Below are 27,840 nucleotides of genomic sequence, written 5' to 3'. Positions count from 1 at the left end.
AAAATAAACGTGCAAGTAATCATAAACATTTGTATTTTCTTAATATTGATTTTATTTTTATATTTATGCAATTATTTTAGCTTCGTGTTGCAAAAATGTTCCTTTATTTTCATGTTAGCTTCAGCCTTCGTAGTGGGCGGAGCTAACACTTCTGAGGTAATCTGATTGGTCTTCAGATGGAGTCGCTGTCAGATCAGCCAATCAGATCTTAGGGTTCCCTTAGGGAGACACGATGAGATTAAATAATTTCCTTGTGGGTTGTATCACACAAAATATAAAATAAATGAAAACAGAAACTATCTGATGACACGTAATGAATTCAGGTTTTTGTGATTATGACATTTAATCTTAGTCTCCTTTTTATTCAATTGTCCAAAATGGAAATGAAATATTGTCTTAACTCATATTATTCAAGTATTTTCATTCAAAGAGTCGTTTTCTGTGGTGGTGCTGTGAGCAGGAAGGATCTCAGGTAGCGGTCAGTATTCCAACGAATCTGAAGAAGCCTCTGACTGAAGGAACTGTGGCTGATTGCCTTAGAAAGATAAAATAACAGCATATTTTCCTCAACTTTATTTTCAGTTCTCACCATAAATGTCTATGTTGAGTTTCAAACCTTTTCAGCGTCATATGAAGGTTATTTGAGTATAGATTACTTGTACATTTAAATAATTCTATTTGTATTTTTTAGTTAATTTGAAGGACTTATTGGTTGATTTCAATTGTTATAAATGTTTAAAATAATTAGGAAAGTGTTTCTCCACACAGAGGATCTCACTGCAGCCAACAAACAGGAAGGAAATCCTACAAGAAGAAGAAAAAAAAAACTCAGACTAAACAAAAACATCCTGTTTGGAAAACACTTGATATCTTTGACTAAACTCTGAAACTAACATCCTAAACAGCATAAATGAAAACATAAGCAAAAAAGAACATATTACTTTAGTTATCAACAGACTTTATTTCAGAAAAGTACAAAAAACAGATTGTTGACAGCTAAATACAAGTCCTTTATGGCACATAGTTAAGAAATAATTGTTAACTCAAGAAAAAGACAAAAAGATGAGAATGGCACATCAGATGGACAGCAGCTCGGGAACAAAGATTCAATCTGGCGGGTTGAAGTTAAATAAAGTCTCTAATATGGATTTTCTTTTTAAGAAACGTGTAGTGTAGACAGTTTTAAACTGAATCTAATACAGACATGATCACAACTGTTTTCAGTCTGCAGTTTGGAACTAAAACTGCAGATAAAAACAAGCAGGTGACTCTGGAGATGGATTCTCTCCATACTAACGGAGTACAGTTGTTGGATTTTATTGTTAATTACTAAAGTTCTGAAATGAATCAGATAAAAACCGAAGAGCTGCAGCCGGCAGGACTGAAGGCAAAAAGAGGCTGAAAGTTTAATTAGACACAAAAGTTAAAAACTGACAGCAAAACAGACAGGAACTGGCGATGAGAGTCAAACATCCTGTAAACTTAAGTGACGATGTCTTTTAGTACCGTTTTCAATGGCAGACTGACAGACAACGACGACGTGAGGCTAATTAACGGATAAATGTTCATGATAGTCATCTTTGTTTTAGAGAACCATAAACAAAACAGAACAGTGTGGTTATCCTGGTGGATGGATGCTTAGCGGGAGCAAACAGAGGAAGAAGCAGGTGATGAAGATGATGAAGGTCCAGGTGTGATTCCTGGTTGGAGGGTTTCTGTGAATATGGCGGACGCTTCCCTTGTTTCACTCGTCAGATTTCATCTTCATCTGAGCCTGCATCTGAGCGAGCATCTCCTGCATGCGCCGCAGCTGCAGAGGAACGACAAAAATAACCAGAAAATTAAAAATAACACATGAAAACAAACATTTAGAAGGTTTTCAGTTTATAACATACAGCTAAAGAAATATCTTTCATAAATTAACTGTGTAAAAACAATTTTTCAGATGACATTATTTTCAGATGTAATGACATCAGGAAAGCGACTAAAGTGTGTAATTAATGTTAAGAGTATTTGTTAGTAACTATTAAATAATTGCTGCAATAATTAAATAAGAGCTCAAATAACAAAACAAGAGTTTTGGTTACTTTAAAACATCTGTTGCCATCTTGTGGCTGTGAACGTTAACTTCACCAAATGCTATTTTCCTCTTTATTGTTTTAGTTTGTACTAAAATAACTTTTTTCTTCTGTGTCTGATTATACCAGCAGAGAAAATAGAATATTTATATTATCTTAAATAAACCTATTTTCTTTCATCTTACATTTTATTTTGAAAAGCTTGTCTTTTTGTATCAATTCCTCCTGTGTTTTATTTGTAACCTTTACCTCAGCATCTCACAGAAATACAACTTCTGTACTGTTAGCTCATTTGACATACACTGAAGAAATGCTTAAAATGTACATCAACAAAATATAACATATTTATTTATTAAAATATCACCTATTGTAATAAATGGATCCTCTCACCTATAAGATGATCTATTTTCCTAGAGATTGTAATGAATAATATTTGTAATAATTTAGGTGAAAGAATATAATTCAGTAGAAAATTATGTATTCTGTTCAGAACTGTAAGGTTTTTACGCCATCAATGCGCCCTCTAGTGGTCTAAATTTATAATAATCACATTTTATAAGAGATTAATTAAAGGTGTAATTGGTACAGTAAAACACTAAACATTAATTTATTACTCTGATTATTGTACATGGGTAGATACACTTATCTGATCTTTTTCCAGAAGAAGTTTAGAAAAATAAAGTTCCAATTATATTAATCTTTATTTCTTGCCATCTTTAAATTGTATACTATTTTCACAATTACAATTAAATATAAAAGAAAGAAAGAAGACATAAAAATGCCCTTTCTGGGAGAATTTCTTTTTGCACACGGGCGAATCAGCTGATGGTGCAGATTGTGAACTGACAGATTTTTATTACAACATTGCAAGTTGAAAACCTTTTCAATCTTTTATTTGAGCTCCTATTTCATTAATGCAGCACATAACAATTACATATTGTTTATTAACTAACCCAGTTAACTAGATAGAGCTGTTGAATCAGTTCCACTTGTTAGTTACTCTTTCTAGTAACTTTAAATTTGCAGTGGCGTTTCCTCCCGCTGCAACAATTACAGCGTGTAGAGAAAAGCAGCTCTTCTTGCCGGCGCTGAGCGCCTGGAGCTTACTGAGGTTACTCCCACCATAAAACCCAGCAAGGACACCAGCGAGGAAGTGATGCCATATCCTGTCGGCACACTACAAACAACCGTGATTGAGCCCCAGCTGCAGCAGGCCAATAAAGAGCAATCAGAAAATAACATTTAAAAATTAGGTTGTTTTCCTTGCTTTTAAATACAAGGAAAAGGGCAGAAAAGACAATAAGTGATCCTGATTCGATTTTTATAAAAAAAAGAAGAGCAAACTTCCACCAGAGATTAATCTCAGAATTTTTCTAGAAAAAACGAGAACATTTCTGTTATTGAGAAGTCGAACATTTGCTAGAAAAAAACCTTAGAAATTTTCAGATTAGGCTCAGAAATTCAAGAAAAAACTTCTGATATTAAAAAGTTGAAAAAACTCAATTTTTCAAAAAACATGGAATTTTCTGAATTTTTCCCAGCAGGTTTCCAACGTTTGAAACTCAAATTTTTGAGAAAAAAATTTGCTATAAAAAAACCTTATAAATTGAATCTCAATACTTCTGTGGTTTTTTGAGCAAATTTCTGACTTTTCAAACTCAGAAATTTTCTTGTTTTTTCTATAACATTTCTGAGATTTTGTGGCAGAAATTTACTCCTCTTTTTTATTTATAGTAGCAGTAAGACGCCGCCGTAAGCAGCAGTGCAGAGAGACTAAAGCTCAGCTTGTGCAGCCATTTTATCGGTTTTTACCTCCAGCTCTTTCTGTAGCAGAATCTGGTCTTTATCCACCACATCCTCATCCACAGCTCTGCAGGGAGAACAACAAAAAATGAATGAAATGAACCTGGATTAAGGGTTTCCTGTCGATTTGATCAGCGTCTCACCTGCCGGCTCTCTTCAGTCTCTCGGACCGGAAGTTCTCATAATGCAGATCCTGAGTTACTTCCTGCAGGTCTTGCATGTGGGTCCTAAAGCAACCAAACAGTCAGACAGCTTCAAGAGCCATCTGAAGCTCTTGAAAAGCTTCAGATGGCCACCAGAGGGCAGTAGCATCCTGCTTTAAGTCATTTTCCAAACAGGACCGGCTCTGTTGAAGTTTTCACATCTTACTCTAAAAAGTCCAGAAAGCTACGAAGTTTTAAGGAGACTCACACAAGCATGGTGCGTAGCTTCAGGAAGTCGTTGTGCTCTGGGTTTTCCACCTCCACCACCCCCCACGGGTACAAACGACCACGAATCTTCTTCCCCTTCACCTCAATCAGCTGGTTGGACCCGATCACAGCAAACGGGATGCTCGCCTGCAGAAAGGACAGTAAACGTCAGTGTCTGCACAGACAAACAAAGAGGAATATCTTGATGATGTTTGTCCTCACCTTCAGCACTCGGGTCTGCTCCTTGAACTCCTCGTCTTCATCAGAGTCGGCGTCAGGAAGCTGATAGATTTTGATGCCGTGTTCGGCTATTTCATCCAGGATCTGATGAGAGTTTGACAGGAAAGCAAACCGTGAGGCTGCAGAGCAGAAACAGGTGGAAACAAACACAATCCATCGCTACCAAACGTATCAGTTTCTGCCAACATTTATTAGTTAAAACCAACATTATTAAATAAATATTGATAAAATGTATCGTCTAAATCCTATGACAATAAATGAAACAACAAACAATATGATAAACGTCCACCACTGACTGAAGAACATATTAAAAATGTTTGGCATGTATTTGTACTCAACATGTTGTAGAACATTTATAACATTTCAAGATTAAATCTCTGGAGGATCCGTCTGTCTTTACACATCAACAAAAACAGAAATTTTGGTCCATTCTTTTATAAAATAGTCCAAGATAACAGAGTCTCAGAGACCAATAACATCTGGATTTATGAAAATAAAACAGCTTAACTTATTTACTGATTGTGGAAGTTCTCAATGCAGTTGGCTGCACTGAATTTTATTTAGGGGTATCTGGGTAGAAGGGATGAATAGATTCATGATTTTTTAATATTTTCGTGTTCTCCTTTTACCTTACAATTATGCTTGACCTTTTGTGTTGAATATTTTTACAAGGCATTGCGGAGTAAGACAGGCTTTAAAGAAACTGAAGAAACACATAAAATTAAGAAAATAAAGTCATAAAATTACACAAATAAAGTCATACAAGAATAAAGTCGGTTTATGAGAATAAAGTCATAATATTATGAGAATAATGTCAAAATAATATTGCTGCTTTATTCTCAATCATATTTTTTCTTAGAAAGGCCCTAATACTTTGTCATACTGGGGGAACAGAACCCATTTCTATTAAACTGTTAAAATAACAGCTCCAGCTTTCACTCGCCAGGTTTAAAAAGGCGATAGTAATTTCCACGTTTGTGTAAGAGCTTGTTGTTGCAGCAACACTTTTAATTAAAGCTCTGCCATGGAGGAAAAAGGCAGGAGAGCAAAGCAGCAGAAAGGTGAAATAATAACAGTCTGTGTGTGGATTCAAGCTCTTAATAAGTACGGAAAAAGGTCGCTCTCCCTCCTTTTTCTTCTCCGGCCGGTAAAGGAACAAGTAAAAACAAAGGAGCTTTCTTCTCTGTTACTGCAGGGACAGATGTCACTATTTATTATTCCAAACATCAAAGCTGCATTTTTCTTTTGTTTTCTCAAGAGCAGAATTTTTCATATTCACAATGTAAGCTTACATGAAGGAGCCAAGAAATGCCGAGTGTTGTTTTAGGGGGACTTTCATGTGCTGGCGTACATAATGGGACAGTAATGAGTCGGCCGGGGAAGCGAGCGCAGGTCCGCCTGCTGGAGTCCATGTTGTGGCGGCGGCTTGTTTTCTCAGTGGACGCCAAGTGTGTGTGTGAGATAGTGTGTGTGGGGCATTGTTGTGGGGCAGATCTAAAAACAAACAAGCTTTGCAGGACTCAAAGGAGAGCGTGACACCGGACCTGAGCCTCCTTCCCCCCCCCTTTGGTCATGTACGCAAAAACACCCGACGTACAGAACCGGCGTACATGGCGGCTGGATAAACACGACTGCGGCGAGGCAGAACACAAAGAATTTAGGGAAACTGTACAGTCAGAGGGAAAAATAAACACGCAACACAATGACGGGGAAAACGAGGCGCGCAACAAATCGAGGCAGTCAGCAAGCAAATAAGATAAAGAAGAATTAAAATCATGGGATGAGATAAAATGAAAAGAATTTAAGAAGCAGCTAAAACTGAAATGCGCTCAAAGGAAACTGCACTTAAAAGTTTACTGGGTCATTCCTGAAGCACAGTTTTGTAGTCTGTCATCTGTTTGCAGCCCCTCCTAATCCAAAATGTCTGTTTACCAGAATTATTCCGCTCCGTAACGTGTGCTTAAAACAGCCTGACACCTGTAATCAGGGCCTCTCGTGGATCATCAGCTGCCAAAATCACCGCCTGCAGCAAATCCCTGTTGTCTCCTGCTGATTTAACCGTACACAATGTAGGCCTCAACGCTGCACCAGACTCTCCTCAAGAGAGCGAGCGAACGAGCAAGCTGTGTATTTTAGTTGGCACCTGCTTGCTGGCAGTGGAAGCCATTTTGATTTTTATGACTATCCTGCTGGGCAATAACACAACACTGGCCCCAGCACGCCTCCTTAATGTTGTTATGGTTGGCTGTACGGGTCCAATCCGCGATGTTCAGGGGACAAATCGACTGTTACGCCAACTGGGTTCCTCCAGATATTTAATGCAAACATTCCTGACTTTTCTAGACTCAACTTAAAAGAAAATATAAAAGAAAATAAAGTTTATCATGATTTTAATGCAGATATTGCCACAGTGAGCAGCAGTTTAGAGAAAGAGATATAAAATAAGTTAAATAGCAGTAGGACACGAGGGAGGAAGGAAATGAAGGACAGACACAAGGAGGGAAGAAAGGAAAGGAGAGAAAGAAGGTATGGCAAAGAAAAAGTTTAGACAAAATAGAAGAAAGACAGGAGAGAAAGAAAGAGGAGAGTAGGACAGAAAATAGGAATGGGGGAAGGACAAAAGGAGGGAAAAGAAGGAGGGTAAGAGCAAGGAAGGAAAGGAGAGAGAAGAGAGCAAGGAAAGAATTACTCTAAAGAGGACAGAAGAGAGGTAGGAGTCAAAAGCAGAAAATCAGGACACAAAAGAGGAAGGAAGGGAGGACTGAATAAAGGAAAGATGAGACAAATAAGGAAGGAATGAAGGTAGGAATCAAAAGAGGAACCAAAAGAGGAAGGAATGAAGGTAGAACACAAGTAAGGAAAGAAAGGAGAGAGAAAAGGGAGGATGAAAAAATGACACTAAAGAGGACAGAGGGGAGTTAGGAGTCAAAAGAAGGGCATAGGACACAAAATAGGAAAGGAAGGAAGCAGAAAGGATGGACAGCATTTAGAAAATGAAACAGATCCATACATAAATTTTTAATATTGTCATTTTATTTTTTCCAAACCTCTCCAGGAACCAAACACTCATGACTTTACCGCAGTGTGGATCAGTGGAACCAAGTTAATATCACTTTATATTTTTGGAAACCAAGTATTTTTTTAGTTGCGGTATTTCATCGTGTTGAGGTTGACTGAGGCTCACCAGTTAGAAAATGGGTCAGGAATTTAAACGCCACAAGTCACAGCAAACATGGATTTATACAAAAAGCAGGGATCAGACCGTTGTAGAAATAGCAGCATTAGATATACTGCAGTGGTTGTGTGGCCCAAATATAGCAATACCTGCAGGCCTATACATAGGTATAATTACACAGAGGGATGTGGTGGGACAGCAGCGAAGGTTGAACCAAAACCACCAATCAAAACAAGGCGCAGAGCCGTCATTAAAGGGATCAACGTTTTCACCCTGTCAGCCTCAGATGGCAGTAATGTTTTTATGATTTGTTCAGTTTCACACAAGCAAAGCCACAAAAACAAGTGACTCAAACACCTGCTACACCATTTTCGCAGGAGGAAAACATGAAACTGCCCAGGAGTCGAAACGCTGCCGACACATTTGCAGTTGCACAGTTTTTCTCACGTGCCTCTGGAGGACGGAGCTAATTCTCCTCTGGGGTGGCAGGTTGCGTGTGTCCACGAAACCTAAACTGCAACAATACTTGGAAGTGTACAGAAGCATTCCAAGAAAATCAACAATGCGCACACGGGGGAAAAAAAAACAAAACAATTAAATGCATGTCGGTAATAATCTACCTAGATTGAAAAGAGAATTGAAAACTTGCAGGAAGCAGGCTGAGGACACTTTGACGTAATGTTTATGTAACAGAGCAGCTCCCTGTCAGCGTCGTTAAGAAGCGTATCTGATCAGCTTTGAACCAGCAGAACATCTAAATCCTTGAAAAATCCAGCTTCTTTACACAAGCGGCCCTTTATCGTTCTCTTTTAAATAATATCAGTTTGGTCCAATCTGGCTATGAAAGGGAACAGTGTTTTAAAGCAAGAGTAACTAATGATGGACCAACTGGTGGGACAGTATGGGGCTGAGGGACTGGGGCCCTGTTTTTCCTAGGCTGAAGAATTTATTAAAGGAAAATCCCGGCCACTGTGATTGCTCTGTGATCCTAATAACATTCCAGTTGATGCAAACAGCTGCTTGCTCTTAGCCTCGCAAAATAAAACATAAAATCCTCTATGCCATGTTACAACCAGAAACGCTCTGTGGCTTTCATACGACTGCATGAAGTAGAAGGAAAATGATAAACATGCACAAAAATACTACTTTCATCTACAGAAACAAATGTTTGCTCCCTTCTCCTTTTAAAATGTCTCAAAATCAGTCAGACAGGAAACAGAGAGTCTGTAAAAATCAAGTGTTTTCGAGTGTCGCCACACAGTCTCGGCTGAATTAGGTCAGCTTGTGGACTGCATCACTCTTACACTCGACGATGCTTTGATCTAAACCCAAACAGTTCATGTTTATGGTCATCCTGCTGAAGGCAAACCGCACACCTTAATTTTCCATCAAGCAAAAATTTACTTTTCGGTCAACTTTTGAACCAAAATTGACCAGAAAGTAAAATTTTGGTCTCATCTGGTGAGATCAACGTCTTCCACATATGTGTAATGTCCCTACATGGGATGCAGAAAACCTGAATTAGAACTACAGCCTTCTTTCAACGGTGGTTGAAATCAGATCGGTAGCAGAATCTGTCAGACAACTTTAGCTGAACTCAGTAATTGAAGCTTTAGATCCCATTTTTATGGACAGGTATGTCATCTACCCCACAGTGACAATAAATGTTATGTTTAGTGATGATCCTAAATGTCCAATGAGAGCAGGATCGGCCCGGGACAGATCCTTGAGTTAATTTGTTCATTTCTCTTTACAGAGAAACTTCCCTCTGTTATGCATGATGGAAACAAGAGAAGAGCAGAACATTTAATGTCTACATACGGCTTGAGTCTCTTTAGGAGAAGGTGATGAACCATCAGGTCTAAAGTATCGGTAAAATCGTTCTGGTTAAAACCAGGATGGATCTGTCATTTACACACTACAAAGTTTGAACCAGTAAAGTTTTCTCCAAAACTTTAACCAGAAAAGTTGGTATAGAAATTGGTCTAAAATTTGAGAAGACTTAAGTATTTTATATTTGAAGAAAGGCTGAACTACAGCAAGATTGGAGGAAAGAAGTGATGTAATTATCAACATGTTCTGACGACATAAAAAACTTCCTACAGTTTTCTGTGATTCAAAGTATACAGAGCAAAGCTGATACAAACACAACTTTGAATAAGAAAGGCCACAGTTCAGACCATCATCTGGAAATTAACTGGAAAATCCTTTACAAAATGTATATTCTGTCATGTAAACTCCCAAAAAAGGTAAAAATAAATAAAGCACACTGGTGTAGATTTTAGGCCTTTAAAGTTTAAAGTATGAAGAGCAAGCGACACAAAACAGAAATATTAAAACCAGAAAACTAGTTTTTAAATAAAGAAATAATAACGTTTAAGAAAATCAAATTAAAGCTGAGAAGAACACCGAGCCATGCACTATTAATAGTAAAAAAGGAAACAATATTTCATGTTTAATTACAAAAACAAAGGGCAGGCAAAGAGGAGAAAGAAAAGCTTGTTTCTTGCTGGTTCACCATTCTTTCCCCTCTTTCAAAACTTAACTTCTAACCTCAAAGATGGGAACAAACGCTCGTCTCTTAGCAGGAAAAGCTTTTCAGCCAGTCATCTTTCTGCAGCGTGCAGAGAGCCTGATGAGAGCGAGGGAGACCCAACAATACCTGAACCACAGGCGGGGGTAGCAGGGACATAGACTTCAGACAAAAAAAATAACAACACGTTTGTATGCACCAACCTCTGCCTCACTTTCATTACTGTAATCTGGCATTAATGGTAAAAAGGGGACTAGATGGCGCGTCTCTGTAGCAGCAGAAAGTCACTGATTTACCAGAACAATTTGGCAATGGAGGAAAAACACAGGCTTGCATCTTCAACCTGCAGACGGAGATGGACCCATGACCCAAAAATATAGTATTTTATTCAAATAAAAAATATAAAGTTGCCAAAAAAAATTACGCAGGAGTAAAAAAGTATTTGGTTTATAAGTTACTCACACACTAACTGGTCAAAAAAAAAGAAAAGAAAGAAATCAAGCATTTAATTTCTAAAAATTATGTAATCAGACAGACCAAAATATAAAGTTATGTAGAAATCTTGGTACTTAATAATTTATATTAATAACAATTACAAAATAACAAAATCAATTTATTTCAATAAATATTATTTTAGCATTATTATTATTAAAAACATTATTATTTTATTATTTTATTTTAACAGAAACTGCAGGTGTGTGTCTGTGTCTAATGAATCTTTGGTTAAAACAAGCTTGTTCTTCATTCAGTGAAGTTACTCAGTGGGTCCAGAAATACTAATCCAGAGTAGTGACACTTAATAAAATTATTCAAGTAAAACTAAAACGTAAAAAATACTGATGAAAGTATTTTTCCCCAAAGGTTTCTCTAGTACACGTAACCAGTTACTACCCAACTCCACCTACAGAGCATTTTGTTGCACCACAAATACAATTTATTTCTCTCCATGACATTAAAAACACTTTAATATATTTCCTACAAGTAAAAACGTATTTATTTAAAAGTTAAAAAAAACTGCATTCAAGGGTAAGTGTGTCTCAACCTGCTGCATCTATAAGCAACAGAAAGCGGGGAGGAAGTTTAACGCCCGTGGTTACTTGAAGGCATCACATGAGTACCATTGATCCACACACACACACACACACACACACACACACACACAACTATTGTCTGAGAAAAGTATTTGTACAGTTAAGACCACCCACCTCTGTGATCAAAGAGCACAGACACAATTGAGCTATTCATGTAATCTTGTATTTAAGTGAGACTTTAAGAGGGGAAGCAGAGTGAATATAGGAATTCAACCTGACCAATATTTTTAAACTGGTCTCAGAGCTACACTACTAAATACAACCGATATAATCGACTCTTTAGCGGCGCTGCCCTTCAGCACTTTCTCAGACCAGAGCACCATGTGTAATGGAGTTGCTCGCTCCGTAAGGGAAAGCAGATATTTATTGTTTTAAAATCAGCGGAGATGTGAAGCAAGCCTGGGCACAATGACCGCAGGAGAGCAGGAAAATAAATATATCCGCGTGTTTGAAACACTCACAGGAAAACGGCCAAGCACAAGAGCAAGGACGCACACAGAATGAAGTCATTCCTGCTTTCATTTCAACTTCGCAAGAGAGTTTACAATCTGAAAACTGGTACAACAAACGCAAGGAGTGGAAAAGCTGCCCAGAAAAGATCTATGAACGATAGATACAGATGCATCTCAAAGTCAGTGAAACTCACTTGCACAAAGGAATGAACATTAGCCAAAAAATATAATTCCTAAAGAAAGTGTTTCTTCACAGGGTGCTGTAATCAAAACAAATTATTTGAAAGTTAAGTGGAAGGAAAACATTGGAGGGAAAAAAATCCACAAACAACAGGGATAAACAGTCTTAAGAGGCCTGTTTGAGTTTGTGGACAGAGGAGACTGTGAGGTTGAGAAAACGGAGGAAATTTTAAATGCTGAAGTGGATGGCGTAGAGCTGATTGAGGAGGAAGAGGAGCAGATCATTCCTCCCAAAAATTGTGTTGAATGTTTGGAAACATCTTGGGTTTGGCAAAGATGGTGGAAAGAATCACCATGGATGTGAAGTATTTATTCGTTCTTTTTTTTAAAGGGTGCAGGAGGTAAATGTCATTGTCCATTTATTGCTATCGAGTTGAGCTGATCAATATATCATGATTTGATTTTAAGACTGATACAGTCTAAAATAGACTGTATCAGTGTATTTTAGACACCGTTTTGTTCAAAGTATTAAAAACTAACACGTAGCTACAGTATTTTTGAGATACAGCTCATTTTCCATCATCACACAGAACAAACTGAATTTCTTAAATTTGTTCTAATGGTGGTTTAACAACCAAATGCGTCCAACGCTTCAAGTTTGACAGTTTGACGCATGTCCACTTTGAATGCAGACGCTTGACAGTTTCCTCCACACTTAGTATTTCTCGTGTCAGGTACATCTAGTTTACGTTCAAAGTCTACGTAGAGGCGCGTCAGACGTGTCAAAATCGCTCTAGCCGTTGTTTTGCTTGCACTGGACACTCCTGATGCGTCAAACGCTCCAAAGTGCCTCCACACAGACTTTGAATGTAAACCAGACGGGCCAAACAAAACAATGTTTGGTGTGAACGCACCATAAGGCTACTGTTTACTGACTGAAGTCACAGCTGGGGAAAATTAAAATTTTTATCAAAACTTATCAAACCCAGTGTTTTGCTTTGGGGGCGCAGGATAAAACTCATATGACTAACACTTTGTTGTTCAGCTTAAACCAGACAACTTTATGTGTTGCTCACTCTGCAATTCCAGTCTAAACCTGCTGTCCTCCCAGCTGAAAAAAGTAATACAGTTTGAGACTAAAGCCCTATACAGGATATGACTTTAGGGTCCCAGACTGAGAGGATCAGCCTCTCAATATACCCTCCTCGGGGGCAATTTATAAACCAGGAGCATAGCAACCCCGGAGAAGGAAATTGGCATTAGATGGAAGGACAAAGTAAAAAAGCGCTTTGTGAGGCAGTTCCAGGAGAGGAACGACTGAGGAAAACACAATTAAGGGGAGGAGAGGTGAACGATGGGAGAAATGTTCACCCCGATCTGAGTCTGAGCTGCACAGGCTGGACGGTTTCGTCTTCTCAATGGAAACAGTCTCGGCACATTACAGGAAACTTATATTGTTCCATACAAGCCGTTTCCCCTCATAATAAGAGAATGGACAAGCATTGAGGAAAGCACAGGGGAGCAGGGATTTATTATGAGACGAATGGCTCCAAACTGTGAGAAAGTGCCAGCAAAACACAAACTAATAAATTGTGAGGGCAAAAACACTCGGAGTTATCCATCATCCAAGGGTTTCTGCTTCCTGGCAGGTTCTTGGCTCCTGCAGGTCTAACCTCAGAGGAAGGTCTGATGTCCTGCTTCATTAAACACGACTGACTGCTGAGAATCAGCTACATAATTTACCCAGAGGTGGGCAGAGAACCCAAAAACTATACTCAAGTAAAAGTATCGTCACTTCAATATCTCTCTCCTCAAGTAAAAGTAAAAATTAGTCCTCCAAGAAATTACTCAAGAGAGAAAGTACTGAGCAAACGATCAAAACATCATCAAATATAAAGTAAACAGGATCTGATCTGAAGTTTTCCACTTTGATTCCTCTGAACAATATAAATTTATTAAGACAAAAAGAGAAATCTTATAAAAATTCCTCTTTTTTAGCTCATTTAATTTGAGTCAAATTTTTCAGTTGCTTGTTTTGTTGCTGGATTGTTAATTTTGTTTGTTTTATCAAAACGGATCTCTCTTGTATCAAATCTTGGATTTCAATGAGACAACCTGCATAAATAAAAGTCAAATAAAAAAACCTATAAAGTTATGTGAAAATATTGGTATTTTAAGGACCAAAACAAAAATAATTCATATAAATATCAATTATAACACAGCAAAATCAGGCAAAAATAAATATTTTTCCAAATCAGTTTATTTTGATATTAAACTTATGAAACTTTAACAAAAACCCCATGTGTGAATTTTTGGTTAAAACAAGCTTGTTCATCACCAGTGAACCTACGGTACGTGCGGTACTTACTTCATAATAAAGTTGCTCAAGTAAAAGTAAAAAAAAAATACAGTGTAGAAAAATAAAAAGTTACTTTAATAAATGTAACCAGCCAAGAAATACTTGAACTAATCTGATCAAGCCTAGTAATACACAAGCCAGTTCCTTTAACAGACACTTAATAAAGATAAATATTTAAGCATAAATAATAAACAAAAAATACTTCATATATGATTTTATGCAGTGAATTCTGACTTATCACATTATTTGTTAAAAATGTCTTCTTGATTTTACAAAGAACAATTCCAGCAGCATGCTGAGTAAAATGAAATGGGATGAAACTGAAACGTGTGCATGCTCAACCTGCAGCCAAACAGGAGACAGAAGGAATAATCTGCACTCATTAGAGACATGGTGCCATTTCTAAATGAAGATTTGTCAATTAAGCCTCTAGATTTCCTATCGATAACGACTTTCCAAGAAACTCACAATCACTTGAAAGATTTAAAGATAAAGTGTGAGCTCAGAAAGGAAAACAGGACAAAAACAATTTATCTGTAGGTGCAGATAACAGAAAAAAATGGGCTGCTAAATCCTCAGTGGCATGGGTTTCTGGGAAAAGATGTGAGGATTTCTTAGAAAGTTTTGTTTAACTCTTTGGCTAATTGCTGCTTGGTGTGCAATGGGAAATGTCTGTTAGGGGAACATTTAGTGGAGCTTTGGACAAACTGATGGGCAGATAACCTCACAGACAGATACTGCAGCACTTTTATCTTTTATTTGTGCTGCTATGGTTACCACAGAAGAAAACACATAAGAGCGGTGTAAAGACAAATGTCACGTCCGACTTCTAGTCAGGACACGTGACCTGCTCCAAGCTGCCAGGCTCGGGTTTGTTTCTGGGACCGAGTGGTGACAGGAAACATGGGTTTGTTCATGTTTGGTGCCAGAGGAACACTTAAAAGGTCTAGGAAGGTTACACCATCAAACAACACAGCAGCCTCACTATAAAGTCATTTTCATCACAATGGAAATGGATTTCTGCTTTCATTTTTTTTAAATGGCTCCCACAGGTAAAAATAACTTTTAAAAAAAGGATAATGTGTAATTTTTATGTCCATGTCTTTTGATATGTTCATAAAAGTTCACCTTTTAAAAAAAAAAAAAAAGTCAAAAGGCTGTCACTTTCATGACCAACATGAGACAACTTAAAGAGCCTCGGTGATAAATGAGGGAGTTGAAAGCAGAAGGTGAGGAAAAATGAAGTGGGAAAACAGAGAACAGAGCAGCCGGCTGCCTAGTCTGACGCCTGCAAGGCAGCCGACTCCAAGGCCTGAAGACGAGTACGAAGACGAGGAGGACAGACAGGCTGGCAGTCAATACAAAACGTGAAAAGATTAAAAACCTCAAGTTATGACTGCACGATTTTAAACAAGCTGTCCACAGTCGCCACATGCTTAATCACCAGAAGGTATTGTTGGAATGTCAACAACTTGATCTAATTAACTTGGGTTCCTTAGATTAAAACTTGATAATCAACTGAATTTGATTTGGTACTTGAATCTGATTATAATTTATGACTGGGCTATAACTCGGCATGAATTGGATCCAGTTGTCCTTTAGAAAGAGATTACATTCAACGTTATTTGGTACTGAATGAAAAAAAACTGAACTGGGATGGGAATCAGTTCATAGAGGTGGCTGAAAAGGAAACTCAGAGGCAGCGAGACACAGAAGATTATGAGTCAAAATCATTAATAATGGGTTAAAGTTCCTCTCTGAGGTTCTTTATTAGCTGCTATTTCTTTGTTTTATCTCTTTTCATCACACCTAACGTAAACAGCAGAATGTTGAGCAATATTAAGCACCACCAACCTTGAAACTCACAACCACTAAACATCTTGCAGCTACGATAAAGCAGAGAATCAGAAATGTTTCCTATAAATGAATTTTTAAGTTATATGAATCATTTTGGGAAATGTTTTAGCCCCATTTATAAAGATACTCTCAATCAAATAATGCAACCTCTTCTCGTCAGCTCTGCATGACTTACAGCTCTGGAAAACCTCCTGGTTATTCCACCAAATACTGATTTCTGAACATTAGTATTGTTGTTTGTAAATGAACATGAACTTGTTTTCTTTGCATTTTTTGAGATCTGAAAGCACAAAATGTCTGCTTGGAATTTCAGAGACATGTCAGTTCATTTTACTTAAACCTATAAAAAGTAAAATCAGAGAAACTGAACATTTAACTTTTCCAGAGCTGAATGCACGGATTAAGATGGCCTGGAGGATTGAACTTAACCGTGTTATGCTCCTCAGATTAATAACAAAGCTAATGAGTAAGAAGTAAGTGAGGAAGCAAATGTTTCTGCTGTTACTTTCTGGGTCAATCTATACAGGTATATTGTAGGACTGGGCCGGTCTGAGTGATTGCTTTACTTATAAAAGCTCTAAGAAACCTAAAAAAAAAAGAAAAAAAAAAAAGCAGAGACTCATGTCTGCAACCAAAACACCAACATTATTTGTGTGGAGGGCTAAAGAAGCAGGAAAGCCTGTTAACTAATAATGAATATGTGAGGTTATCATCTGAAAACACTCACAAGTGTCCATAAAATAAGGTGTTACTACGTCCTTCCCCTGTGGACAGCAGGAAGCTGAGGAGCGTGCAGTCAGACAGACACCTGGGCCAGCTCCAACAGGAAGTATCTGGAGCGACTTAAAGCTGGATGATATGTGTTGCATCCAAGTTATATACAACACTCCTGTTCCTCTTACAGTTTCCTCTCATTTATTGCCCCTCCCTGGACTTTTAAACAATCTGGTGGTGTCATGAAACACACAAAAAGGTCATACATCACTGTAATTACACAGGGAAGCACACTGCTGCTCTTCAAAACAAACAGAAAGACTCCGGACACAGAAAGCTTCCAGTACGCACGGATGAAAAATGTAGGTTTCACCCAAATATTCTGTCATTAATTTGTTAATTTGGACCACATGTCAGGAATAAACGTTTCATCTGCAGGTGGAATAAAACAAATAAATGGGAGATTCTAAAGAAATGCAGCAATACTTTTATTGCCATGTCTCCTTCTGTGGAGACATGAAACTCACCCGTCTCTTCAGACGATCCCTCTCCTTCAGTGTGAGCGTATCGGCCTTGGCGATTACTGGAACAATGTTGACTTTGCTGTGGATGGCCTTCATAAACTCCACATCCAGAGGCTTTAGACTGGCAGAGAAAAGAAACAAGGAAATTAATCAGGAAGAAGACAATAAAACATGAAAACAGTAGACCCAAGAAAGAGGAACAGGACAGGAGAAAAACTGAAAACAGAAGAAACAGAACTAAATGATTAGAGGAAGCTAAAGTTTGCTTCACAAAATCTTTAAAAATAGAAACAGTTTAGCCAGAAGAAACTTAAGAAAAAAAAGACATGTCTGTCTTAACAGTTTTAAACTAAAATACTGCTTATTTACTTTAGTATTTGTGACATGTTTGCATTATTTTACCCGTGTCCAAATGGAGAAATGAAATAAAAGCAGCAGTGCACCCTGTTGTCCACTATGTGCCTCCGGTTCAGCCCACTCTCGTCATGTAGGTATCGCTCAAACTGATTGTCAATGTACTGGATGATGGTCTTGAAGCTGATGTCAGAAAAAAACCCCACAGATACATACTTTTTAAAAACAAATGGGCAAAGCAAGCAACACAGATATATACAGACGACATATTGAACTCTTTAATGGAGGGGCAAAATTAGTCAAAAAACCGAAAGATTTAGGTTCATAATCTTTTAATTTTATCGACTTGTTTCCTCTGACTGGAAGCTCTATTAACATTTTGGGGTCATCATAATCCTGACATGGAGGGAGGTGAAGATTAGGGTGATGGTAAGGAGGCTTTCCAACTTTAAAGACAATGAACAAAGACAAATAACCAAAATACCAGCATAAACATGTAAAAAGCTTATCAGCTCTTATAAAAGGTGTTCTATTGGTGTAATACAAAAAATGCTTTTCAGCCGATTATTGGGAAGCACAAAGTTTTTAAAAGTAATGTTTGTGTCTAAATTTATATAGAAATAAATTATTCTTATTTAAACATCTTAAATATTGTTCTTTATCTTTTTCCCCAATTGGGACTGGGAACAAGTCAAACATATCTGTGTTTTTTGTTTTTTTCTTGAAAGCCTTAATTAAAATTAAATGCAATTTTCCTTTCTGAAAACAGGAGTTACAAGAATATATTTCCACACATGAAGGCAGAATACCAAAATCAAATGAAGATCCATACTTATTTGGTTACTTTTAGACGTTCTCTAAAAGTATAACATGATTATGTTAAATCTGCTCAGCCATTAGATCAGATGTACCAGTCTTGGCTGTCGATGGCGTCACCATATCCAGGGGTGTCAACCACGGTGAGCCGAAGCTTCACCCCTCTCTCCTCGATTTCAACAGTGGATGCCTCGATTTGGACTGTCCGCTCAATTTTCTCTGAGGGGTTAAAAAATGAGTTAACAGAAGCACAACACCTGGGAAAATACCCTTAATGTGATATTTATGCAACGTTAAAAATACATTTTCTCCCTACATGTGTCAAATACTTCAAAAACCGAGAAGTTGACATCTTAAACTTTTTGCAGTTACAAAACTTGGTCAATTTGTTTTAAGTAAAATAAATCCTAATCTGGCTGAGTCATCAGAAGGGCCGTCATTTTGAAGGCTGCAGCATTCCAAACGGTCCTTCTTCAAATAAAGCTCTGCTGGAGACATTTCTTCTTTATTACAGAGTCTGTACGCGTGTGCATGTGAATTAGAGAGCGTACCAGCAGCTCCAGGGATGTAGCGCTCAGGGTAGAGATCAGTAAGAAACAGGCTGTTTATAAGTGTTGATTTGCCCAACCCGGACTCTCCTATTTAAAAAATGGAAGAAAATTCATTATGTATTAAAAAAATAAACAAATAAAATCAACTTATGCAGTTAAGAGTGATCACTCACCAACTACCATAAGGGTGAATTCAAAGCCTTTCTTCACAGATTTTCTGTGCACTTGGTTTGGGAGGTTTGCAAAACCGACATAACCAGCTGAATCTGGAAACTGAAAAACATTGAAAAAAAATAACATCTTAAATCTGTAATGTGAGATATAAAATTCAGATTATAACATAGCAATAAAGACCGTAGCAGAGCAGATTTATTTTATGGGCTAGTTTTCTTATGCTTCACCAATTTCAGTGAATAAACTGGTCATTTCTTAAGCTCCAAGTCAGTGCAGATGTAGGTGAGATTGGTGGCGAAGCCGATCACTGGAAAATTCCAGCAGCCAATAAAATAAAGTCAAGAAGCACTTGAGTTTAGACAGGATTTCCTTTTTAAATGCTAATACAAACATGTGTCCAAAACAATAAGTCACATGGATCTCATTTGTAAGCTCTCATCCAAATATGGGAATTTAAAGCAAAACTACACAGTTGTGTCGTTCTCATCCTCACCTTTCCTTTTTCTCCAGACTGCGACATCACTACTTGTTAAGAGTTACGCCTGCAAGTAAAAAGAAAAGATTCATTTGAGAATGATGTGGCATGGCCCATAACAGCTCATGTACAAAGCTAAAATAGAATAAAAAAAAACATTTGATAAAGCTGAACTCCATAGATACACTAGCTGCAGAATAGCAGGTGTATCATCTAGTAGTGCACCCCATTCACTCTATCACTCTAAACGGTTGACAGAGGAACAAAACCAGTGGTTTAATCAGCAGCATGATGACTGAGCAGGAAGACTGGACTTCATTTTATCAACAATGAACTGGCTCCTGAGTTGCAATGTGAGAAACAGTAGAGTGAAGTAATGGTGCTGGACGCAGATTCAGGATGATCCTGAAACCGTTTATTCAGGACTAGGTGCCGTGGAAACCTAATCTGAGCCCAGTCCACTGGTATGTAACGAACCAATCAAGTGCATGAACACTTTGGGAAGGAAAGCATTACATGTATAACGTTGTAGTTTTGGGCCCCCTTTTGTAAGCACATGAAAGTGGGCAAAAATCCTTGATACTGACAGGGTGGTTTCACCAAGCCTGCAGGGAGAACAATGGATGTTTAGCCTCTTGGTTCCTGAAACTTTTCCGATATGGGCCAGCTCAGCTGAAGGAGAACATGTGTCTCACCCTTGACTGGAGTTCAAGGTCAAGGACTGCAAAGCCACACCAATCATTTAGGGAGGCAAAGAGAAGGGGCGTGACCCGATCAACACAAAATGGAAAGTGTTAGAGACTTCCTCAAGAAATAAGAACTGATTAAAAGGAAATAACAGGCTTCACATAGAAATATTTATATGCGAACCTGAATTTAAAAATGCAGATGTCAGACAGTTTGCGAGAAATCAATTATCAGTAAATTGATGAATGAAAACAAGACAGATTTCAGTCTTGTCTTAGCAGCTTATAAATGCTCGACACACTCATTTTAATTTTCAGCCCATATCAAGATATTTAATGTTGTTAAAAAGCCGGTTGTGCCACAATGAATTGATAAAACCCATTAACAAGCTTAAAATCTTATTGAGAATGTGTTCTTGCATTATTATGCCATTACCATTATGTAACTTGAAAATGGTCTCAAAATAACAATATTACTGTTTATGACAATAACTTCGGGGACAATTTATCGTCCAGCAAAATTTGTTAAGGTTCAGGCCTACTCCTCCAACTTTCAACATCTTATAAAAGCAGCAGCTGAATTGAATTACAAGATCTGAACAGGGAGCAAAAAACGTCCAAATCAGAATCCAATTTCCAACTTGAAACTCAGAAAATCCAACTTCCAGGTACAACCAGAACAGACAAGCACTTCAACCTACCAAACAGCTTTATAGATCATCTGAAAAATTCATTATTCGTGTACTAACGTCTAATACTGCAAAGTCTGGGAAACAGTGGCATACAAAAAAAAAGTCAATCCCTTTTGAGTATTTTGCTTTACATGTGACAGTGTTAGCCTTCTGGTGACATAGGAGACATTGCCATTACATGAGTCACCTTTCTGGCCATCACGTAATCTGTCTTGAATCTTATGACTCTCCTTGTAGTAATTCAGTGAGCACAGATAAGCTAAAGTGCATTATTCCACCTTGGAACAAAGTGGTGAACACACCAACAGACTGACTCACAGCCCAGGGTAACACCAGCCTAATCATTGTTTCTAGCCTAAAAACACACCTAATGCAATAATTAATGTGTTTTCTTTTCTAATGGACTTGTGAGCGACCAAAGCGGGCCACCCGAGCGCATTCATGTGCATCAAACACATACACCGACCCCAAAGTGTTGTTCCTCGTCCGGCTCTGTGGGAACCAGCATTAGTCCGGCAGCAGATTAAACAAACTGTTCCAAAACCGCAGCTGTAATCTCACAAAGACAACACTACAGGACACACACGCAGGAGGCACACTTCAATAAGGCTTTCTTAATAATAGCCATTTAATCGGCAGGACTGCCAAACAGCTTACACACCTACACACACAGCGAACACCGGGTCGTGCTTGTGAGAGATTGAACTATTGAGAAAAATACCACATCAAAAACAGTGAAATTTCAAACCTGTAAGACAAGTTTACCGTTCATTTATTAGTTGACGAAAAGCTACAAAATTTCAGGAAAGGTCCGACAATCCTCATGAAAACATAACTTCTCCACAGGTGGAGCCTAAATAACTTATTAGGAAGACAGATTGGATTTTACAAACTGAAGTCTTGGTGAGCCGAAATAACAAACCTGGCAATGATTCACAGTAAACAATCCCAGAACTGGTGAACTTTCATATGTACATCTCCTCAAAGCTGAATGTTGTGGTTATTAGTGTCATAGCTGCGAGATAATATCAGGTGTAATATGTTTTTAAATTGTTATACCCTCTGCATTTCTTTGACCTCATCTCTATTCATTTTCAACATTATGAAATGGCAGAGGACCACTTCCTTATTGCATAGAGAGGAAGTGCTTGGTGGTTTATAAATTTAACAACCTCAGAGGCGTTTCATCCACACAAATTTAATACGAGAAAGACTGAGGCTCAAGGCATCCACAGTGTCTTACATGTGAAAAGCCAGAATGAGAGAGGTAGCATGTTGGTGTTTAATTCAACATTTGAGTGTCTTAATAAGCTCAAAGATGATCAAGTGTAATTTGATTACATTCTGTAAGAAAAACTTATTAAAGAGGCTAAATGCAGTGAATGTGACCGAACTCAACTCTACCAATTTTATTCTTCTTTTCACATGTTTTGAACTGTATTGAGCCATCTTGCCTTTTTTTGGAGCACTTGGTTTTAGAAGTTGTGAAAAAACTTCATTATTGTTGACAATTTGAAGACAAGTTTGCTGGACTAAAGAAATTTCCCTTAAGAAATTGAAATGTCATAGTTCTTCCACATACATGCATAGTTCTAACATTACATATTACGTTTTAAGAACTTCGATAAAAATAAAAAGCATCAAATAATCTTCAGTTGTAGTTTGTTTTTTAAATAAATCAATTGGTTGAATATCAAAATCTATTTCTTTGATTAGCTTTCATGAGATGCTGCTGAAATGTTCCCCCTCCCTCTTCATTAAACATAACCTGTTGTTGGGAGTGCTAATTTTACATTTAGAAATTTAATAATTATCTAAATTAGATAGTATTTTATATTTTTTGTGATTCAAAACTACTTCCTCTATCTTTACTTGCGTATATGCAGAGGTTTTCTTTAAGCCAAGTAAGTTTCTCAGTTTGTATTTCTGTCTTTTATTGAGGTCTGACCAACAAATTATTGATGTAGTTCTATTTTTTGGTTGATGTTAAAGTAATAGGCAATATGTTTATTGCAAAACATGGTGAGTGAGCAGTTATCTGTACCACCAAAAATTTTATTTAAAAATGCAATTATAGAAGATCTGACTAATTAAAAAAACAAGATTAAAAGCAAAACAGTGAAGATTACTATAATTATTTTCCTAAGTTATAATGGTTCATTAAGATTAAGTGTCTTATGTGTTTGTGAATTATTTATTTATTTTTTTTAATTCAGTTTTTCTCAGCTGCCTAACCGGATTATTCAAAACCTCTAAGACAATAACTCTGGCCCACTTTGTCTGTCACCAGGAATCATGCATTCACACCATTCAGGAAAACAGGAGGAAGCATCCTCTGGTGGTTTTGTAGATGGGTGCATTGGTGCTTGAGTGGGAGATAAAGTCACAGGAAAGGGGAAAGGTCAGAGACTGGTCAGGGATCAGGGTTCAGAGATGCTATTCGCCGGCAGGATACATTCCTTTGATATCAAATTTATTTGTCCAGCTAAGTTGTTTTCTGTAGTAGGAGACAGCTGTGGACATTAGATTACAGCTCCCAGAGTCAGTCCTTGTGCTTGAAGCACTAGACATTCGGTAAGAATGGAAGTGAATTACGCAGGCTGTCAATGGGCCAAAAACACAAGCAAAGATGAATGATAATTCTTCAATAGTGGCCTGCTGCCACATCTAAGCCACATAATGCATATACTTAATGGTTTCCCACTCTTATTGTCAGGCTGTCTGAAAGTGAAATTTATTATTGTGCCACACAATAAAAAATAATCAAATAAAGGAAGACGTTTTAGAATATGCCACAAGTGGGCTTAGTATTAATTTTTTAGCACAAATGAGTGAAACCAGCCTATTTTACGTCAGACCTGTTCTAATAGGTCAGAAGCATTCAATGTTTTTATGATTAAGAAATGCATCAAGCATAAGAACTACCAGACTGTGTTTTTATCTGTCATTGGACAAGCTGGAATAGAAAATGTTGGCAGGTTTTGAGAAATTGCACAGTTAAGGAAATGTTCTACTACCTCTGCAGGGAATACATACAAGGGCTATTGTTGACAGTATTGAATTTACTAGTTTTGGTTAATGCAAATATGAAGAAATAAACTATGTCATTCATAACATTTCTTGGATGTGCAGCTTTCCACTTCATCAAAAAAGAGAGATTTTAAAAGTTCTTATTTCCATAAACTCAAGTCTCATTGTTGTCTCAATTTATTTCTTTATTTACTATTGTTTTATTTTATTTAATTAATCTTAAAAACAGTTTTTATTGGATTCCTGTCCAGCCCTTATAAGTAGTACTAAAATAAACATATCACTGTGTATTATAGTTATTTTACATCATTTTTAGTGCTACTTTCATTTGGAAAATCCAGTTTAATTGCATGTGGTTTCCATGGAGAACATTTCACTTTCCAATTGTAGAATAATTTACAGTTTTTGCAGAAAACACAGCGAATATGGCTCCCACTCTTTTCTGGTGTCGTTACTTTTGGTTCTGATATAACCATCATTAGATCACAATAGAAAGGCTTCCTGAGGTTCTGTGTAGATAAAAAATAGTTTAACCATCCAACCTTTCACTACAAATTTGAACTTTTTAATTTTGAGTATTTAATAAGAAACCACTATCGTAGATGCTATATAAACAGGTAACTAAAATAAAATAACTGTGATTAGGAGCACATTGCATTTTGAGATGTACAAAAATTATTGAGCTATAATCTGTCTTGTAAATAAGATATTCAGTAACTTTAGTTTACTGTGTTTTTGGTGATCCAGAAAGAGACATTTCTATAACTTTGCTCTGTTTTGATAATTATTTAAATTTACTAGGAATGATTTATTGCTAAGACACTTCCATTTTCAATATATTCAGAAAGAAGGGAAAGGTTTGCATTTATGGTAAAAGAGAACCATAAAAATAACTGGTATGGACATGTGAAAGCGTCACAAAATCACTTATTGCAAGCTGGCCTTAAAATCTCTAACAACTGCTGCATCTTTATTTTTTTTTAAGAGCAAGCTCTTTGATTGTTCATTGTAGTTTGTCAGGAAATGCTTAAGTCTCAGCCTTCCCTGTATATGTGAAGAATAAATATTCAATCTGATCAAATCTATTTAGAGTAGACATTTAAAACTGAATCCAACTAATTTTTAAGAAACGTTTAAAAACAAGACACTAAGTGAATTCAAATCCTCAAAAATGTATTTTTCTTTAAGACAAAAAAGAATAAGAAGAATGTGTTTGGACATGTGTAAAGTGATGAAGGGGGAAATAAAACACACTTTAAATCATCTCACAAAGTCTTAGGGCCTCTGAGTTTGTAACATTGATGTCCACCACACCCAGTTTGTCAGACATTAAGTTTGCAAAACACCAACTGGGACAAGGTCATTGTTGTTTTGACCTACACCCTAAGTGAAATACAACATAACACATAATAACCTTACTCTCTCCTGCTTTAACGCCATATTTCATAAACAGATTTTAGGCGTAAAACAGAAAGGAACCTGGCCTAACGTTACATGCCAAACTTTAGCATGCAACAGTTGTTACCGCGACCGGTGTCGTGTTCCCAACTCGGCTTCCACAGGCTCTCTTGCTAGCTCTTTACCACAAACTCCAAATAAACTTAAGTTTTCGGAACAAAATTACTTTTAACGGGCGCGCCGCGTCTTACCTGCACGGTATTCTGAGGTATAGTTAATCAACCGGAGCCTTTACGCTGTTGCTACTATCCCAGCCCAGGAAGGGGAACCCGGAAACTGCTTCCCTAAGTCCGCCCTCCTCCAACCAGCTGCTGGTCAACGGCTGTCCCGTGGCGTAACTGCCGCCATTACGGCTCAGCAGAGTGGGTGGCTGAGCCGTTCATGTTCTGACATATTAGAGCCAATATGGCGGACACAGAACTTTGGTCACTTTAAACGTCTGCTTTAAATTCATGGACAAACATCAAGATGCAGAACTATATGATATGATAAACAATCTGGAACTGTTGGAAAACCCTTAATTTTTTTTTTTTTGCTTTGCTCCTTCGTTTCTTCTGTATGTATGGGAGCAGCCTGGGTCGGCTTCTTCAAGTTCTTTAGATTTGTTTACATCTGATGCCGATACATTTGTTGTATATGATGATAATAATAATAAAGAGGAAAAAAAACGTCTGCTTTTTGCGGAAGAGCATTAGGGCCACTGGAAAGAAGAAAAAAAAATATGACTTTAATCTCAGAATTCTGACTTTTTTCTCAGAATTCTGACATTAATCTCAGAATTCTGACTTCTGAGATTAAAGTCAGAATTCTGACATTTTTCTCAGAATTCTGACTTTTTTCTCAGAATTCTGACTTTAATCTCAGAGTTCTGAGATTAAAGTCAAAACTGTTTTTTTTTTGTTTTTTGTTTTTTTTTCCAGTGGTCCCAAATCCTCTTCCGTAGCTTTTCAACGTCTCTAACCGTTAAGGCCATTTCTGATTAGTTTGTAGGTAGCGTCCAAATTGTCACAATAAAAAACATGTTTTACCATGGAAAATAAATTCCCACTTGAAATTAAAATTGGGCATATAGAGCAACACAAAGGTATGAAAGCCCGTTTCCGCCACTCTAATAAGAAAAATTCTATACTAGGATAGTATATTATTACCAACATTATCACAGTGGTGGAATCGAGTTTCTAAACATTTTTTTGTAAACACCTTTTGCACTATTTCTACCATCTTTGTTGATCCCAGTATGTTTCCATGATTTGTTTCGTTAGATTTTAAAATTCTTTTTTTTATATATAAACGTATTAGCATTCCTTTTCAGAAGGATAATATAACCTCCCACTGTTAAACACTCAAAAAGACATCAGAAACATCAGTACAGGAGTATTGATAGTTCCTATTGATGGTTTATGTCAGAGGTGTTAGTTTTTCTTTTTGGAAGTTGGTTGGTTGGTTGGTTGGTTGGTTGGTTGGTTGGTTGGGTGGCTGGGTGGCTGGCTGGCTGGCTGGCTAGTTATCGTATGCTGAGTGCATATTTGTAGTACTTGTTGAAAACTGTATAGCTCACCTGTGTCATAACTGTGTATAGCGATATCACCTTAAGACGTGTTTATTTATTTGCTTTTTATAATGAATTTGAATAAGCTTTAAACCATGAGACACATTTATTTATTTGATTTGTTTCTTACACAAAGATAACGAGTAAATCATCTAACTTTTTCTTTACCAGTTCATGTAATACACTGAATTTGCATGCACTGTAAATAGTTTGTATCACTGGAATGCATTTGATTTAATCAAATGAATTAAATAGTTTCAATCTTTGACTGGACTGACTTTAGAATCTGTTTATCAGCTAAGATTGTGCGCATAAAGAAAGAATTTGACTTCAGTTTCATGCATTTGCAGCTCACATAAATATACAAACTCTTGATTTAAGTAAAAGATGGGGATTACTCCAATTTATTTACAGCATTCCCAAATTAACTGTTCTGTTACTTCATTACATTTCAACTGTTCTCTTCAATTGACCCCAAGTTCTTTCCAGAAGTAAATTTCAGCTTAAAATTTAAAATATCCACATTTAGTTCTTTTTTGTGCAGAATTTAAATCACTAAACCTTGTATCAAACCAGATATGAAAATTGTCTTTCTCCTGCATGTGTGGCACAGACATATTAAGCCTCCATGTCTGAAAA

General features: G+C 37.1%; 2 protein-coding genes across 2 annotated transcripts in view; both read right to left on the bottom strand.

The window, feature by feature from the left end:
• Window positions 1-27,840, bottom strand: part of LOC103145867 (lymphocyte antigen 6 family member D) — a 670,619-nt gene that overhangs the window by 158,926 nt on the left and 483,853 nt on the right. The gene's annotated exons all lie outside the window — the stretch shown is intronic.
• On the bottom strand, window positions 938-25,951 carry zgc:63587 (septin-2). Its single transcript, XM_007563461.2, has 12 exons — window positions 25,844-25,951; window positions 19,805-19,853; window positions 19,311-19,410; window positions 19,138-19,224; window positions 18,682-18,805; window positions 17,819-17,953; window positions 17,420-17,537; window positions 4,514-4,615; window positions 4,293-4,438; window positions 4,025-4,108; window positions 3,891-3,948; window positions 938-1,810 (listed from the first exon to the last, which is right to left on the bottom strand). The coding sequence occupies exons 2-12, from the start codon at window positions 19,829-19,831 to the stop codon at window positions 1,745-1,747; spliced, it is 1,047 nt and encodes a 348-aa protein (XP_007563523.1). The 5' UTR covers window positions 19,832-19,853; window positions 25,844-25,951; the 3' UTR covers window positions 938-1,744.

The sequence above is a fragment of the Poecilia formosa genome, unplaced genomic scaffold (assembly GCF_000485575.1).
Source record: "Poecilia formosa unplaced genomic scaffold, Poecilia_formosa-5.1.2 Scaffold148, whole genome shotgun sequence".
Lineage (NCBI taxonomy): Eukaryota > Metazoa > Chordata > Actinopteri > Cyprinodontiformes > Poeciliidae > Poecilia > Poecilia formosa.
This window is presented reverse-complemented; position numbering and strand designations above follow the sequence as displayed.